Here is an 18,420-nt window from a genome sequence, read left to right as displayed (position 1 = left end):
AACAGTATTTAAACATTTGTGTTTGCACTTTGCACTTTGCAGCATTATTTATTAAAAATGATGAGGAACAATCCTAACGAACAGTGGACATTATGGCAGCCTCCATAAGTTCAGCGGCTTAACCATGAGTGATTTGAGGGTGGCCATCGTATCATAATCAAGCATAAAGGTAGATCGTTCTAAAATGTTAATACATTTTACGTGCCGGCCAATTTCGCAAGCAGTAAAGATGTATTCTCGCCTTGTTTCACTTTGGGTCCATGACCGTGGTCGTCTCGATGCGATCCATGTTGTAAGCACGGTGTGCCGTCAGCTACCTTAAATGTTATTTAAAAAAAAAATATTATGTCACCTCACTTTGTCGTGCTTAACATTGTTATAGTGCCGAACTGTTCTTTGCATTCCCTTGCATCAGGCGGGTTGTCCATGACCATCGCAACGCAGTTTAACTTGTGCCCAGATATCTGTAATTTACGTTTCCGTTCTCTTCCAAATTTCGTACTGTGAATCGCAGTGCAGAGCAGTATTTTATTTATGCAATTGCCATTGGATTTAAGCACCGAGAGAAAGTTTTCGAACAATACACAACCATGGTTTGCTTTTCAGAGGGAGCGTGAGTCAAGCCGCCCGACCGTGAGTGAAGGGAACGGTTCCTCCCCGCACAAGATGAGGCTCACAGCATTGTTAATGAAGCTGCAAAATGAGATCTACTTCCGCAAGAGGCTTTGGAAGGACAGAAGAACCCTGCGGAAGGTGATAAAGTATGCGACGCCGAGTGCTCTCTTGGACAAAGGAGTCGAAATACACGATGCGCTCGACGTCGCGGCCAATGAATTTGTGCCAGAGCCGTGAGTACAGTACACAGTTATTAGTAACCTCCTGCTAGCAGCTTGGCCTTAGTAGCAGAGGTCAGCTGCATTGTCTCAGTGCACTTCTTTATAACGACCATTCGAGACAATGTCTTTGGGTGGTCTGTAATCTCAGCCTTTTATTCACCTTACAACACTCAAAAGGGAAAATCCTAGCTAGTTAGACTGGAAAATGGCACAATTCCTAGTTTTATTCCAACTGGAGTCAGCTAAGAACCCACTACAGCAAACTGAAACTTGTGTTTTAAACTAGCTTGACGAGTTAGTATTTTTGTCTGGGTGCTATTTCTGTTTATTAATTATGCATGCCTTATTCATACCCGTGATGAACTTACTTCGGATCAAGAACTTCAAGCTTGTGTAGACCAAGAAGTCTAAATTTCTAATATGGGCTTGCACTTAAAAACTACTGCAGTTGTGACCTGGCTGCACTAAATGTTCTTGCAGAATATTCTATGTGCCTGGTGTTTTTACTGATGCAGGTTCGAGCTTCCTGAACCCCACGGCATCCCAGATGCACGTCGTAATGATAGCAGGAATCCCAACTGGCATGACAAGGAGGCGTACCTTGTACATACGAAGAGCCGTCTACTCGAAGGTTAGTGGTACCTTTAGTGTCGGACAGCCAATGAAACTGTTTCAGGGATATTAGTGAAAGTTTCAAATGGATTCACCGTGCAGTAGTGTGGAAAGCAAGGAAAGGATACCATTTTAATAAAAAGAAAAAAATGTGGCTGTTCTTGACCTAAAAAATGGATTTTCTTCTCTGCTGTTGTTTATATTTCTAACCGAACACTTCATGCTATTCATAGGGCTTTGTGGATACACCTGGAGCTTGCGAATAGTATTTGCTATTCAATTGGAGTTGCACTGCCCTCTTACTATTTTAAGTATTTGAACCTCTGAACCATTAAGAAAATATGAACCTCCTCCTCACCTGAACTCATGCCCAAACTTTGCAGCATTTCCAAGTGCTAGTTACAACCACTTGCATCTTTCAAATCAAATATCTTGTTCTACCCCTCGAAATAGACTGCCAGCAGTCAGCAAAAGTTCACTCTTAGTAGCGCTAGTTGCATAAAGCCATTTCTCCTATGACCATCTACTCCACTTTTGCACAGTACAAAACAGCATGCTACACAACCCCACAACCTCACCATGAGGCCTGTAAAAGTGTCACGGTGCAGTTGACAACTAGGTGTAAATGTGCCAGTAAAGCGAATGGGTGGCAATGCAGCCCTCGTTTCATGTCACTATGATAAGAGATCAGGCACGCAAGTGATGCTGTGGTTTTGCAGTAAATGCTTTCAGCGTTAACAGTGGAAATTAATTTCTTGTGCTGAAAAATATCCCTCGAAGCTAGCCTGTGCAAATCAGCACATACATTCTGATGAAATTTGATGGTCATCACTTCAGGCTTAACCTACACAGATTAAACTGCTCCAAAGCAGTCTATTTTTCCTAAGACAGCTGAAAAGATGCAATAGGTGCACTGAAAGGCACTGGTTGCAGCCACTGGGGAAAGACTGTGCTTAGTGAGCTTGCCAATAGAGGCACCACATCATGCCACGTCTTAGTGTGGACGAAACCATTCACCTTGCATCAACTGTGCACTTGAGAGGTGTGCAGATGTTAGAAAATTTCAAATAGTGGTTCACATATCCTACTATTAAATTATTCTAACCAACCAGATAGTGTATTTCAATGATTACTCAAAAAGATTGGAATATTTTTTAGGTAATTGGCGCAAGGTTTGATAACACCTGTCGTGGTATTTATCTTTTATGACTGTTCGAAGAACATGGGCTCGCACTGAGCCACATAGCATCCTGCAGTAATCAGTATGTATACAAGGTTTTATTTATTTATTTAGACATACTGCAGGCCATCACTTTGGCACAAGCAGGAGGAGCATTGCATAAAAAAAAACATATAGCAAGCGAACACACTAGAACAATGTACAACAGAACAATAAAAACAGGCATCCCGTTCACTCTAAAATTGTTTAAAATGGCTTCCCAGAATTTCCATAAAAGCATCCGATTCGAATATACCAACGGGGAGGGAATTCCAGTTTGCAACTGTTCACGGGAAAAACCTGGACTTATAAGCGTTTGTTTTGACGAAAATTGGAGCTAATGAATGGTGATGAGTATGTCTAGTTTTTGTCGCGTTAAGTGCTTTCACACAGTCAGGCAACTAGATATTAATTTTACCTGAGAGGCTGTTGTGAAGCAACACAAGACGGCTGATTTTCCTCCTTATCTCTAATGTTTAGATACTATTTTTTTGCATTAACTGAGTTGTTGAATCAGCCCTTTTATAACTGCCTAAAATATATCGGATCGTTTTTCTTTGTACTTGCTCTAATTGACTGATATCTTTCTTGGTATAAGGGTCCCACACTACAGTTGCATATTCCAGTCTGAATCTTACAAGAGAATTGTAGGCTATCATCTTAGTATTTACTGGAGCGCTGCACCTTTAAGCTTTCTTCTAATGTACCACAGCTTCCTTACAGCCGTTGAACAGATATCAGAAATGTGTGCTGACCATGTAAGATTGTTAGTAAGAGTAATGCCTAGATATTTGAACTAATCAACCTCTAAAACAGATTTACTGCAAATTATGTAAGGGAATGCAATAGGATATTTTTTTCTGGTAATGCAGAGCAGTACAGTTTTTTTCCTGTTCAGTTCCATCCCCCCTTTAATGCACCAACAAGTCACTGCTTCGGTAAATTTCTGCAACGAATCATGATCTATTAGAGACTATATTTCCCGAAAAATTACGCAGTCATCCACGAACAATTTTATGGACAGATGTTCTGGAATAACATCTACTAAATCATTGATATAAATTAAAAATAAAAGTGGCCCTAGCACACTTCCCGGCAGAACACCAGAAATAACATGGCGAACACTAGAACAACGATTTCTGACCACAACAAATTGTTTTCTGTTTCTAATGTAATCACATATCCATTGAATAATGTCAAAAGGGAGACCTACACACTCTAATTTTTGTACTAACTTTCCATGTGGTGCCTCCTTGCTACGGTCTAAAAACACAACATCGATTTGTCCTGACATATCTAATATTTGTGCAAATTCATGTACTGTAGTCACGAGTCGTGTTACAGTAGAAAGCCCTCTCCTGAAGTCTTGCTGATGCTCAGATAATTCGTTGTGATCACTGATGAAGTCATGAATAAATCTTGCAACAATGTGCTCTAAATGTTTCGAACAAGTACTTGTGATTGATACTGGACGGTAGTTTGGTACTAGTGAACGGTCTCCTTATTTGTGAATTGGCACAACTTGTGCTTTCCTCTAATCAGAGTGTATTCTTCCTGTTAATAATGATATCGTAAAAAACTTTGTAAGAAATTCAGCTATGGTATTTAGCGTAACGCCTCAAAAATTCATTTAGAATACTGTCAGGCCCGGCGTTGTTTTTTTTATATATATATATATATATATATATATATATATATATATATATATATATATATATATATATATGTCAATATTTAAAAGCATTCCTAAAATACCCTCCTGGGTAATTACAAGGTCGTTGATCGACGCTCTGTTCCTGCCACTAGGTTCGAACTCTTCAGGATGTGAATAAACACTCTGAAAGTAAATGTTGAACTGCTCCGCAGTGCTATGTGCATTGGATATAATTACATCATTAACTTTTATCTTTTCTATTTCTTGTTTTAGTTTCACTTAAATGCAACCAAAATTACTGCAGGTCACTTGAAATAAAATCTGCAAGACTGTGATTAAAGTATTCATCTCTAGCAAGTTTCACTTTAGCTAGTAAATCTCGTTTTAGTTCTGCGAATTGTGGTTTCATTGTTTTATGCCTTTTCCCAATTCTCTTGATTTTACGTTTAGCGTGAATAACATCTCTGGTAATCCATGGATTTATTCGCCGCTTTCTGAGCTGCTTTAGAGGGAAAAAGGTTTCAGTACAGAGTTTAATGACCTTGCAAAACATTTGCCAACAAATGTCAACATCATCACTGGTTATATGGAGGTGCATATCAAGGTAATCAATTATTGCAACGTCATCTGCTTGGCTGAAGTCTCTAACTATTTTATTACTGAAAAATTTATCAGCTCCGCCGGAAGACATGTTCTAACTGAAGGATATCATTTTGTGGTCAGGAATACCTGGTTCAACCTGTACCCTTCCCTCTGTAAATATGTCACTAATTCTAGTATATTACCTCCTCTGGTACAATCGTTCACAACTTGTTGGAGGCTCATAGTCAGCATCATGTCTGAAACCGTGTTACAAGAAGCAGTGTCCATAAATAAGTTGATTCCAGTTCATAGTGGGAAGATTAAAGTTGCCTGTAATAATTACATTTTTTCCCTGCAGCTTCAAAAAAAAATCATACAGCTTATATATATCAACTATCAAGTCAACTATCTTTGAATGCTGCATTTGAAGGCCCACTGTCCACCCTCCGGTCGAAGATATTTTCTTCCCCTGTGACTGTCAGACTTCGCCCCCAGTACGCAAGGCCGCAAAATGTTTTGGAAAAGAGCAATTAATAACACATTTACAGCCACTGCAATCACCCGATTCTGTCATGTTTCTCTCCTCCCGTTTCCTCACAAAGGTTTTTCACTCTCCTGCCCGGTCGCCTGGCCTCCGCAAGCTAAATTCCCCTTCCTTCTCCGCGTTTGATGGGAGGTGGGGCGTGGTACCCTGCTTACGCAGGGGGAAAAAAAAATAGGCGCAGGAGCGCGCGCCGCTGCATTCAGTCCGACCGTGGCGAGGGAAAGGTGCACAGAAAGCGGTGGACACAATTAGTGGTGTACGCGCATCCTTCACCTGTCGGTCAACGAGACGGACCAATGGATGTCGTTTTCTACTCCGACGTCAGCCTTATGGCTTGTAGAGAACGGGGAAGCTGGTTTCCCGATGGAGAGGATGAGAGAGCTTTGATTTGTGTATATTTGTGTCTGTGGAACTATTGTGATATGAGGAGGTGGTGACAGCATTCGCCTTTTTTTTTTTTGAGCGAGCAAATGTGCCCAATTTTACCTGTGCCCATTTAGATGGACATTTATTTAGTTGACACTGCTCAAATACGGACCCGGGCAAGCACTGCAGTGCAGATGTAGAAGTGTCGCAGGGAAAGTCTGTTGCACAAGCTTTACAGTGCCTTCCCGAATTAGGAACCATTTTGCGACTTCTCCTCTTCCTTGCCAACAGGGGACAAGCACATGTGTTTGCTCACCAAGACAGTCCGGTACGAGGGCCTTCCAGCACCTCTCGCAGAACATGTTTCACGGCATGCTCTGGGGGAGAGCCACCAGGCAGCTGCCAGGGAGGCCCTTGCCCAGGTGCATCTCTATGACTGCACACAAATAAAGCTGCCCAAAAAGCTCGACCTAAGCCAGCCCCACATTCGGTTTCCACGACAGTTTGGCGTGCCAGTTCAGCGCAAGGTGTAAGTTCGCTGTACTTCGCCTATGTCATTCCTTCATTGCAGAAAAAACTGAGCTGCAGTCTGAGAATGTGCTTGACTGCAATTAATCTCGCCCTTCTTTGTCCTCATGGATTTGCATATGCTTGTATAGAAAACCCAAGCAACCATGTAGTCTTCTTTGAACCCCAAGATCATCCGTGGTGTGTGTGTAGCCTTCATCACCAAATCAAAAACAGTGGTACTGCATTCACTCAACTGTCACAGAAAGTGAAATGGCTTTGCCTGAACTTTTGTATTGGTGACAGAGCCAAACACATGCAGAAGGCTGCTGCTTGACTTGTGGCTCATATAGCAGGTTCAGAAAAATGTTCATCGCACCCTTACCCTCTCCTGGAACATTAAACCCCACAAACAAACCTTGCCCTATCCCTTTCTCTCTCCCTACACTTGTGGGCCAGCCATAGTGCCTCAGTGCAGCTACTTGTAGTTTTTGGCATTGTCATGTATCCGCTGGAGTATTGCAGTGAATACTCCATTATTCGCTTATACTATTAGAGTCAAATGCGAAAGATAAGCTTCAATGCAAACCCAAGAATACAGAAATCTGCTGAGGAAGAAGTACAGGCAAGTTTCATGAACAGCTCTATGTGGCGGTCTCTGTGGCAAGTTTCATGAACAGCTCTATGTGGCGGTCTCTGTGCCACTGAAATAAAAATAAAGTGCTCTAGCATCCAGTTGCCCCTATTGAAATCTCATTTCGCTGTTTTCGTTTTAAGTTATATAATATAATTGGTTCACAGGAAAGGAAAGATGCTGTATCTGTCACTTGTTCTGTGGACATCTGAACCACGGGGTAGGGGAAGGGAGGAAGGTGGGAGTGAAAGCGAAAACTCACTCTCATTTCATTTCACAATATCAGAATGTGTCCCATTGTAAAGCTCAATGCACTGGACTGTAATCCTGACATCAACAAAAAATAAAAGAAAAATTAATTTAATTTATGGGGTTTAACGTTCCAAAGCGGCTCAACCTATGAAAGACGTCCAAAAGAAGAAAAAAATGGCACTGGCCATAAAGTGCACCTTTCCTCGTACCCTCCATTGGTGGAAAGAGCGTATCCATGCTGCTCTTGGCATGTAGTACTGGAAGTGGTATTGCCGACAAACGGTGGTTCTAAGCCACAACCCCAGCTTCAAGCTTTCATGAAAGTCGGCCCCTTGCTTTTCTTGGCTTGCAGCTCTAACGTGCTTGCCAGCTATCATCACCTGTGCGACAGGCTGACGACCGGGCTTCCAGAGGTCATGGATCGAACCCGCTTCTCCAAAGTGATCAGCAATGCTTGCTTCCAAAAGGCAGGTGTGTTCTCAGTGAAGCTGTGCTCTTTCTCTGTCTCTTTTGTTTGTTGATTTTGTTGTTTGGGGACTCGGTCATCTTCACTGCTGCGTGAACGACTTCGTTAGTGCTTTGTAATGAAAACCGGCTTATTTTTGGATATCTTTCAAAGCAAGTACGGTCATATACTGGGCTATGGCCGCCTTACAACAAACATGAAACGCTGGCTGGAGCGTCTGTGGCATCTGCTTTGACATTCCCGTCTGCACCAGTGTCACTCTATAGTGCATGTACTAAAACGGTATGGTGCAAGTACTTTTTCAGCTTTTGGAGTCAGCATTTGGATGCTAAAGTTCAAATTGAGGAAAGTAAGGCCGTGTGAATGTCAAATTAGAGCATGTGAAATGATTAAAATGGTTTTAAATATAGTTTGAGCATATAAATAACAATAAACAAACAGTTTACTAAACAGCATTTTCACAGAATAACAGCCATAAAAGAGTAGTATTTTGCAAAGTTATTACCGTGAAAAACACAAGTAGAACTTGTGTACGCTTGCTTTCTTGTCTATGCTCATGTCTTAAAATGTATTACTCTGCACTCCATCTCAGAGAGGCAAAAGAAGAGGGAATCCTCTGGCAGCTTTGTTATGCCTTAGTCATGCTAGTGAATATTATTAAAATTTCTGATGCCTCATGTATGGTTCGCAAGATTTTGCATAACATCTTAGTCCGTGACACTGCTTGAAGGTAGCTTGAGCTGTTGAAAAGTCATCTTATACTTTGTTTCTCGACTGATCCACCGGCATTCTATAGCCTCCAAACAAATTTTCTAGCAATTCCGTAATTAGCCTGACTGTGGCTTATCAACACAAATCAAATTTATTGAATGTGTTCATTGATTTAAAGTAATTTGCTTACTTACACTTCACACTTTCATGGAGGTAGTGTGGTGCATGTTCAGCTGGTTCATTAATCACCCTACATTTTGTACCATGTGTTAGTGCTGGCAATGTTCAACACTCAGTTCCTTTTGTATGGAGAGAGTTTAGTTAAGAGGAAGAGGGAACAACTGGCGCATACAACTTTCCTTGGCTGGCAGATGGGAACACGTTGGTGTTTAATAGTGAAATTGACACCTTGACTACGAGCAAGGCGCCTCTGCCAGCCTTCAGCAGCCCGCAGGAGGTCCAGACCACCACTGATCATGTGATGCCTGACCTCTACCCTGCCAAGTACACGCTTGACCTGGACAAAAAAAACATCTACTGGATGGACGACATTTATCGTAAGTTTATTATTTCAGAGCTCTGTATGTCAGTGTGACCTGTTGCACTAATGGATAGCATATTTTTACTGCACCCTATTTCCAGTGCACTTTTAACTCCTTGGCAGAAAAGTATGCTGCACATTTGCGCCCTCTTCTCCCTTCTGCAGTTGTGGAGTAAAGAATTTCAAGTGTAACTGAAGCAACGTTTCACAGTGGAATGTTTTTGTTGAATCCACCAATCGCATACCATTATAACAGACATTCAGAAAGTGATAATTTTCACACGCTTGTTGATCTGCTCTACCTCTCTTACTAAGCAGACCTCTTTTTGCAGACATTGGGTGCAGAAAACCTTCGGTAGTAAAGTACAAGTTATGTTTGAATTTTGATATGCAGTCTTACTTTCAAGTGACAGAGCACGAGGAAAGCCATTCCTTCTCGTCAGACAGCACAGGCTATAAACACCTTATCAAGACGATTGTGCGATTAGATCAGACATGCTCTTCATCAGCCATGTTTCATGTGTTGCCGTGCCTCTACACTGAGCACAGAAGGGATCAAAAAAGCGAGTTTTTCACGACATTTTTAAATTTTCGGTTTTTTACTGCAAAATTATCTTTGGGCATTCAGCTACAATCCCCCCAAAAATCAAGGCAAAATTCGAACGCGAAGTTAATAAAAAATCCATTTTATTGAGCCAAGGTGACTCGAGAAACTGCAATTTTTCGCACACATCGTCAACTTTCGCGCGTCTGCCTCTCGAGAACGCGGGAGCGCCCGCCATTGCCGTCTGCTTGGAGAGGAAGAGTAAGCCTTCTTCTCTCCGACAGCATCTCCTGCAGTTTCGTATTCGGGCTGTAAATAATAAAAAAAACACGTTTACGGCGCCTGTTTCAAGCGTTTCTACTGGTCCTTTAAATCACGTGGTGCTGTAGCGTAGCCGCCATTGGCCGAGACCGATGCGCAACTGCGGTGAAGCCCTCTCTTTTGCTATCCCTGCTTTCGCTCTGTGCTGCTTCTACATCGATCCCTCCGGCGTTTGTTTTTTCAATTGGTTCGAAATGAACGACAAGACAACGAAGCGCGATTTCCGAGCCCGGAAATCTCACACGAAAAAAGCGTACAGAGGACGCCGTCGCAAGCCGCGACAGAAAGCGACAGCGGAAGACATTCGCCTGACGCCAGCTAGCCCTAATCAGGGCAACGGCCACTTCGGCGAAATTGACGCCGCAGTGAACTTTGTGAGTGCCTCGGAGATGAAGATTGGACTCTTCGAAAGCGATACAGCTGTGAGCAGTCATTCCACGAGTGCCGCGATATGCGACATCAGCTCGCTTACGTTATTGGTAAGCGGGGCTGTTTGCCCAACGTGCCGTACTTGCAACCTTGCGGTGCGTGAACCGGCCGAAAAACGCAAAGGCCTCTCGGCATTTCTTGAACTTCACTGCAAAAATAGCGAGTGCCCTGCATCGCTACTTTCTTCTACATACACGTCGAGCCGTGCTGTGCCTGGTGGACTCGCGAATGGTGCCAGTGGAAGCCGGAGCTTTCAGAGCGGGAGCTCCCGCGACAGCTTCGCCGTGAACGTCAAGGTCGCCGTGGCTGCGTGCGCGATAGGCATCAGGCACGAGCAGCTGTCCCATTTTTGTGCGATTCTCGGCTTTCCGACGCCGTTGCGTCACAAGAACTTCGTGGCTATCGGCAAGAAAGTTCATGCTGCGGCCATGAAAGCTGTGGCTGAAAATCTGGAGACAGCTAGAGCCCTCACAAAAGAGAAGGTGGGCGACACCGATGTTGCCGTTATGTTTGACGGCACCTGGCAAAAGCGGGGCCACAAAAGCCATAACGGCGTTGGCACAGCTGTGTCGGTAGACACTGGTTTGTGCCTAGATTTTGAGGTTCTCTCGAACTTCTGCCTTGCGTGCAGTCGACACCAGGACCTCGGAAGCGAGGATGAAATATGGCAGACGTACCATGGCCCAGTTTGTGAGAGGAACACTGAGTGTTCCTCTCATGCAATGGAAACAGAGGCAGCAATACGTATATGGACGAGGACATCCTCACAGAAGACACCATTGCGCTTCACCAAGTTCCTCAGTGATGGGGACAGCAAAGCTTTTACTGCTGTTTCCGATGCAAAGGTGTATGGTGGAACCCCAGTCGAGAAAGAAGACTGCACAAATCATGTAGCCAAGCGTCTCGGCACTGCACTCCGGAAACTAAAAACACCTCTTCCACGTGGCGAGAAGTTGAAGGATGGAGCAATCCAAAAGTTACAAAACTACTACCGCATAGCTATTACCAGCAACAGGGGCAGCATCCAGAAAATGTATCGTGCCAATTGGGCGTCATACTTTCACTCCTGCTCAACAGATACTGCTCACAGCCATAAATACTGCCCTGAAGGAGCGGAATCTTGGTGCAAGCACCAGCGAGCCAAAGGACTAGGAGAGCCCACACCAGACCACACTCCGCTTCTCACCAAGGCGCAAGGGCTGGCAGTGCTACCCATCTACAAACGGCTGACTGATGAAAAGTTGCTTACCCGGTGCCTACAGGGAAAGACTCAAAACGCAGCAGAGTCCCTGAATAGTAAGGTCTGGCTGCTATGCCCAAAAACTAGGTTTGCTTCAAGAACTGCTGTGGAGACAGCAACTGCCATTGCTGTGTTATGGTATAACAGGGGACACAGTAGCTTTCAGCAAGTTCTCGAGGAGCTTGGTGTGCTACAATCGGAAGAGCTTGTTGTGCTGGGAACCTCTCGTGACCAGAGAAGAATGAAGATGATGTCAGTCCGCCAAACAGCTGAAGCCCGAGCACATCGCCGTAACATGGCAAAGAGGGCACGTCTGACAGACTCGGTTCGCGAAGATCATGAGGGCCCAATGTATGGGGCAGGAGAATTCTGATCAACATGACTGTGTCTGAGACTTATTTTTGTATTTTGTGAATAAATTTCATGTGCTTGTGTCATGTTTTTCAAGAATGCAGATGTTTCAAACTTTCAGATGCGTTTTTCTCCAATTCTAATTTTCAGCATTTTTTACATTTTGTGCACAAACTTTCAAGTGCGTAGAATTCTCAGATTTGGATAAAATTTTGCACACAGCTTCTTCAAAGTATGCAGAATGGGCATATCTATCTGGATTGTCAATATCTCTTCTACATTTTTTGGCAAAAATTCAAAATGTTGACTAGCAGCACCCAGAATGTACACTTTTGATGTTAGTGAATTTTTTTGCAAATACAGGATATTGTAATCAAATTTCAAGTAGTTTTGCTCATACTACTAAACCTAAGATGCAAAATGAGCTATTGCAAGCTACTCTAAACATAAATTTAATCCTCAAAAAAGTGTGCACAAAAAGCCCTATATTTTACTTTTGAAGACTCTATTACACAAAAACTATGCATGCTACATAAAAACTAAGACCATATTTGGAATCTGCATTAAAATCCTTATCAATGATTAAGTTTCATAATCATAGGTTGAACATTAAGAAAAAAGTATCTTCGAGGAGCATCTCCCCTTCAGTGGTGGAGAAATGCAAAAGACATACGAGTGCTTTGCAGTATCGCTGCACAAGAAAGAAACCTATGTATTGCTTTGGGAAGCTAAAAGCTCACGTGTCATACCATACCTTTTATCTGGAATGATCGAGGGCTTGATCTGCGTTAAAGAGTTTGCTCTGCAAAATTGTTTTAGGCAGAACTTTACACATTTATACCGTGAAGCTGCATCTCTTAAGGTTTAAGGGGGTCTCGTGGGACAACCAGTGAGGCAAGAGGAATGACGACACGATCGATGGTTGAAGCTGCTCCAGAGCGAGAGTGGGAGCGCGCCATCGCTGAAGGCACTTGTAGACGCATATCTTTTCTATGTTTGGCACTGGAAAAGTTCAAAACAAACCCTGCAGGGCAAATTTATTGCTTCTTTTTCGCCTCGGCAACGATCCACCTTCTTAGATGTGTGTGTCTCAGTGCATCCCCTAACGACTGCACGACCGGTCTGTACTAATCCTCAATCCAGTGCGAGCTCACAATTTACACACAAGTAGGAAAAAGAGGAGAGACCCAAAACGTGCGAGAAAAGGGGGGTGCCTGCACCAGGCTGAAGAAATGTGCTTTTTTTTCAATGCCTAAGAGGTCACATATTTACATTGTGCCTTGTTGTAGAAGAGGACCAACAACACAAACGGCCTGCTTTCTTTGGAGCTAACACACTTCCTGAACATGGCTGGGGTTGCAGTGTTCCTTTGCCCTCCCCCTTATCAGTCCTCAGGACAGAGGGTTCCTGGAAGATCTATTTTCAATTTTCACAAGTTGCTTAGGGCTAACTGCCAACACATGTAAGTGGCAGTGCAGTGGAAAAGCTCACTGAAACGCCATGTGTCAAGCAGATGAAATTAAATAGCTACTTGTGCAAGAGCCTTCTATAGAAGCCTTCTTTTGTGAAACACTCGGTCACTGGGAACACCAGAAAATACTGAAAACATGGAGCCCAGCTCAAAAGAGACAGAAGGGTTCAACTGTATTAATGCCTGGTATATGTATTCAGCTCAGAGAAGCTTCACTTAGATATAGTCCCCATTCTTCTTGCCTTTCTAGACTGGAATGAGCGAGGTGTGATTCTGTGGTTCTCTTGTCTGTCTGCACTGCCGACTGCTGGGCCGCCCGAGTTCGCAGCTGTTCTATCAAACTTGCAGCTGTACCGAAGGTGGCACTGAACCAGCACCCCCACACACTTAATGTGACGCACCCGCACTACTACTTCTGGTTTCCCAAGGAGAAACTGGCCCGGGCTATCCTGGCCTGCTTCACTTTTGCAGCCTCCAGGGCCAGGCAGTTATATGGGGTAAGTGATCCTTTCTCCTTTCACCAGTGGCCACAGCAGTGCAAGGCCGCGCGCAACACTCACACTAGGCAGGTAGATTGTTGTGCATGTATATTTTTCTCCAGCGTAAAGTCCCCATTGTTTAAAAGAATACATACATAATTGACACTTGCTACCGTCAGTCGTCAATGGTTCCTGTTAGTCAGTTGCTAATTACTGTGAATGACGGGTAAAAAAGTTGTTATATTGAGCAGTTTGACCTGAACAGCAGTTATGTGAATTGGCTTGCATCAGTGTCTTCCTTTTGGTACTCCTATATTAATGAATGGCCGTGAGTAATGTGTCTTTCATAAAGCAGTTCGTTCACTGATACGAACTTGGGTACTTAGTGCAGTGTCGTCTTGCATGTCGGCTTTTGGCCTTTGGGTGGCTCTTGCAGGAGACAGCACATTTGTGTCTGTGTGTTAAAATGATGTTAGTCTGAAAGTCAGCTGCTTTTTCTGCTTCATACTTCAGTCAGCGGAGAAGCCGCGTCTGAAAAATGAGCTCCAGCCGAATTTGAGTTGGATCCAGGCATCTCTTTCATATTATAGTACGATTCAGGACATTGGCAAGGCATGTAGTGGACTGGTAACCATTTCTTCCTTGGGATAACAAAATTGATTCCAAGAGAATATAAATGTATCAGTTTGCAGGGACTACAAATGGCACAGAACAGGGTCAGTTGGAGACCATTTGGAGATTGGTGGGAGTGGCTTCTGCCCTTTAGCAGACATAAGTGGATTTATGGTGAATAATAACATGATCTTAAACCCAGCTCTCATTTTATGCTCGCTATTATATACACAGGACTGTAATTTATACTTCTGCACCGAAATTGAAAATTGGATCAAGGGAAAGACTATTTATGCAGTAAGAGTACAAGGCCATAAGCACAGTTGCATATCTGTCGGCGTGTAAGTGTCTCTAATACACATTCACATTTGCGTAGCTTTCATCATTTTTGTCTGTACATCCTTCTATTTAATGTCGGTCGCAAAATCTCTACTTAACCTGGAGTGAACCTGAGTTGGATGAGAGAATGCGTTTAATTTTAATGTGTGTTTGCGCTGTTCTCAATAAATGGAATGCAGATATTGCACTCCAAACGCTAGACACAAGATTGTAGCTGAAGACGACTAAATGCTAATGCAGTTGATTTTTACTTCGGAGCTCCAATGACATCTCTGTGGAAGTGTAGATGAAGCCCGCGTGTGTGTCCTGTCTAGCTGCAGGTATTTCTGCTTCGGTTTCCTGCATTTTCTTTTGTCCTCATTGCATTTCTTTTGATGTGTCTGCATTAAAAAGCCCATGAATCTTCACCATTGGCCTCTCAGTATTGAACTCAGTATTGAACTCTCAGTATTGACGCCATCAGATGAGTATGTGGCTGTGTTGTGTCTGCGTGCACGCGCGCGCGCTACTTCGGAGTATATCACCGCCTTTATAGCTGAGCTGGCTTTCGCGCCCGCTCCGCTCAGCGAGCTACCAGGAGCACTACTGCACATGCGCGATACGCTCAGACGGAAGCGCACAAGCGGAACGTCTCCTCGTTCCCGCTCCTGCGTGAGTCATACGGAGCCTAGAGCGGCACGACGAGCAGGCCCTGTAAAGCCTTTTGGTCTCGCGTTTGCCAAGCTGGAGACGAACCACGACCAGCTTTAGGCCAAACATACACAAATATGGCAGCCGCCAGCGCGACTTGTGTAACTTCTGCAGCCACCTCCGCTGAAGGCACGGACTCTATTCAGACTCGAAATCCTCGACAAAAGTTTCGACGACGCGTAGCAGCTCCGAGAAAAGGCTTGCGAGCGAGGTCAGGTAGATTCTTGGCTTGACTCACACTGGCACTTTTTTTACATACAGAAAATCATCATTGCTAACATAAGTGCACAGTTATTATCAAACAGTGCATACTAAATATTGGAGAACATTATTCATATATACAAATGTGGAAACTGAGTCTTACGCATTATTTTTTTTCTAGTAGGTCCGATTATGAATACTAAGTGGTGTAGTGCGACGCCTCGCTTGCGCGGACGTATAGCAGACAGTAGATACACGCCGCTAGAAGTCTTGTCTACCGTGACGTTCCGCTGAGGACTGGGAGCGGAGTGAAATGTAAACCCACTCTGCTAAAGGTCTCTAATAGCCAGCTGGACTTCTAAAGTGTGCGACAGCAACAGCATATAACACATCACAGCCACCAAACACAAAGGCACCGACGACCATCTGCGTCATTGGCCGGCGCCAACACGTGCTTGCACAACGATCACTGCGGCTGGTCTCAAAACAGATAGCTAGTTGTAGCAAACTGTTCACGCACGCCAGAACATGGAAACACAAGGCCTCACGTTCACATTTTCTGATGCACTCTGCAGCATAAAAACCTGATGAACACAGCATGAAAACAGCATCGAAAGCTGTGGTCGGTGCGCATTGTACTATAGAAGGCGAACACAATCTATGCGCACTCTGCTCCGCGTCGAGAGGTTAGTGTCATCACCTAAATATTTTTACAGCGTGGCTGCACAGGATAGCCAGTCTGTGACATGTGAACTTACCAGTGCAAGGATCGCAGACGCATTCAAACCCTGCATTGTGTTTTGATCAGGCTCATTTTGTCACGTGTTTTGTACAGTAGAGTGGTCTGCACAATTTGGAAAATCTTCTTTTTTAATATTTATTATCATCTTCATTTGCACATAGATATTTATCTACTCAGCTATCATCATATCCCTTTCTTTTGGCAAGAACGAAGGCACGGCGCTTAGCTCGGACACATTCCAAGTGTGGGGCCATCTTCTGACAGCAAAATGGCACTTTTCTCACAGGCGGACACGCTGACCCTCCCGGAGCCTCTGGCACTGCAGTGCACGTACAGTGATGCTGAAACTTTTGGCTTCTTGGCATACCAGCTGAACACACTCGACCTCTCCAATGATGAAGGCATCAAGAACCAGGTCTGGGTGGAAGAGGAACCACACAAGCTCTTCGAAGAGTGCAGCTACAGCACAGGCATGACGGGGCACAATCCTGCTGTCTTCCAGCGCTTCCTGGCATTCTACACCAACGGGTTTAGTCAGCTTCCCTCCACTGAGTCATAGTATGAAAGTCCACATCATGCTAGGGCACCTAATAAAGTATAGCACCACATGGATTCAGCGTGTACGCCTAAGAAGCGTGTACGCTACCAGTTTCAGTTTGAGCAAGTAGTCCCACACTGAATGCTGGTGACAGATCACCGTCCATCTACAGATGATGTCAGGTATATTGAATTGTTGCTTACTATATTTAGGCCGTTTACTTTTCGATGTTTAGATTTAGAATACTTAGCTCATGTTTGTTTGTGTTTACATACTTTTTTTAAGTCTGTGTTTTTCTGCTAGCTGCGCGGTGCAAACAGTAAAACGTGTTGATTGTTGGTGAAAAAAGTTCTCAAAACACAAAAGATTATAGAAGCAGAAAGGCACAAATTTTGACCTTTTAGCAAATGCTGATTGTAAATGTAGATACAAGCATACTTAGACTGCCATCAGCCATGCCAGCACGCTCCTTTGTGTTGACAGCATGTAATTTTGAGTACACTCGTTGAACATTAGTGCTTGACACAAAGAAAGCTAAAATGTTCAAAAGATGCTTGCGGTAGTGTTGGCCAGTCACACGCCTGTCGTTTCCAAAACAAAGGAAGGTCGACAACAGTGTTCGCAATGTACTGGCAGTAACTGTAGAACTTTCACTCGAGCTCATTCCTTTTGCACTTATCCTGCATTGTGAGTTTGTAGGTCTGTTCATATCGACCGAGTTTATCTGGCAGCTCTCCTGGCAGGTCTCTCACTGCTACTACTTCCACTAAGAATGCTGAAGTATCGTCTGGGAAAGAGTTCTTTTGGTTGGAAGAAGCTGAATTACAAATTTTTACAAATGGTCCATTGCTACAACAACGGTAATACCAGCAGATGTGTTTCGGCAGTCGACGCGGCAGAACCTTGAGCATCTCCACTCCTTGAACTGTTTTTTTTTTAGTGTCTGCTGGCTCATTTCTGTACTCTGAAGGTAAGGGAAGTAAAGTTCTTCACTGGGAATGGGTCCTAGGCTAACATGAGCATGCCAAAAGTTGTTTTTGGTTAAAGCTGTAAGTTACACTGCCTACTTATATTGAGCCCTTGGGGTATCCCTTTGAAAATACCACGCAAAAAGTATAGCAGTGTTTCCCTTTTTTAACTCGCGTTCATTGGAACATTCAATGAAATAAACTGTGTGCCATGCCCCTACAATGGGCACTTCTAGTGGCTCTTCCACAATCACATAATGTGCCGGTAACAGAATTAGACCTTTTATGGTCAGCAGTGGCTTTACCCAAAGCGCCTTTCACTGCAGCTTTTATGCTCATGCCGTGCACCCACGAAGCGACATGTGAAAGTTCTCCCAGTCACTACCAAGCTAGCCGAGTACAGCCTACACTCCTCTTGCGATTGGCCTTGGCCCAGTGCTTGCCCTTTCAAACACTTGGTGCACTGGCGATGAGCTTTAGCTTTAGGATGATTAAGGCAATTTGGGTACACATGTCCTTTCCACGGAGTGGTTAAGGGACGTACTCATGGAGGCACCCTAGTGTGTTGACA

General features: G+C 43.9%; 2 protein-coding genes across 3 annotated transcripts; both read left to right on the top strand.

Annotated features, from left to right (window-relative positions):
• Positions 1-46: 46 nt before the first annotated feature.
• Positions 47-16,955, top strand: mRpL37 (mitochondrial ribosomal protein L37). Of its 2 annotated transcripts, none has more exons than XM_084606398.1 (8): positions 47-169; positions 607-848; positions 1,352-1,467; positions 6,105-6,342; positions 7,559-7,677; positions 8,755-8,940; positions 13,629-13,777; positions 16,630-16,955. In XM_084606398.1, the coding sequence occupies exons 2-8, from the start codon at positions 667-669 to the stop codon at positions 16,900-16,902; spliced, it is 1,263 nt and encodes a 420-aa protein (XP_084462524.1). In that variant the 5' UTR covers positions 47-169; positions 607-666; the 3' UTR covers positions 16,903-16,955. The 2 variants fall into 2 exon arrangements, with proteins under 2 accessions (XP_084462524.1, XP_084462525.1); XM_084606399.1 differs by lacking the exon at positions 47-169 and adding an exon at positions 319-466.
• LOC146185455 (uncharacterized) lies at positions 8,947-13,611 on the top strand. The gene has a single exon (XM_084606397.1). The coding sequence runs from the start codon at positions 9,882-9,884 to the stop codon at positions 11,829-11,831; it is 1,950 nt and encodes a 649-aa protein (XP_084462523.1). The 5' UTR covers positions 8,947-9,881; the 3' UTR covers positions 11,832-13,611.
• Positions 16,956-18,420: the final 1,465 nt, after the last annotated feature.

This window comes from Amblyomma maculatum, chromosome 6 (genome assembly GCF_055883805.1).
Source record: "Amblyomma maculatum isolate TAMU_Amacu chromosome 6, ASM5588380v1, whole genome shotgun sequence".
Lineage (NCBI taxonomy): Eukaryota > Metazoa > Arthropoda > Arachnida > Ixodida > Ixodidae > Amblyomma > Amblyomma maculatum.
The sequence above is the reverse complement of the archived record's forward strand: the minus strand, read 5'-3'. Positions and strand labels throughout refer to the sequence as shown.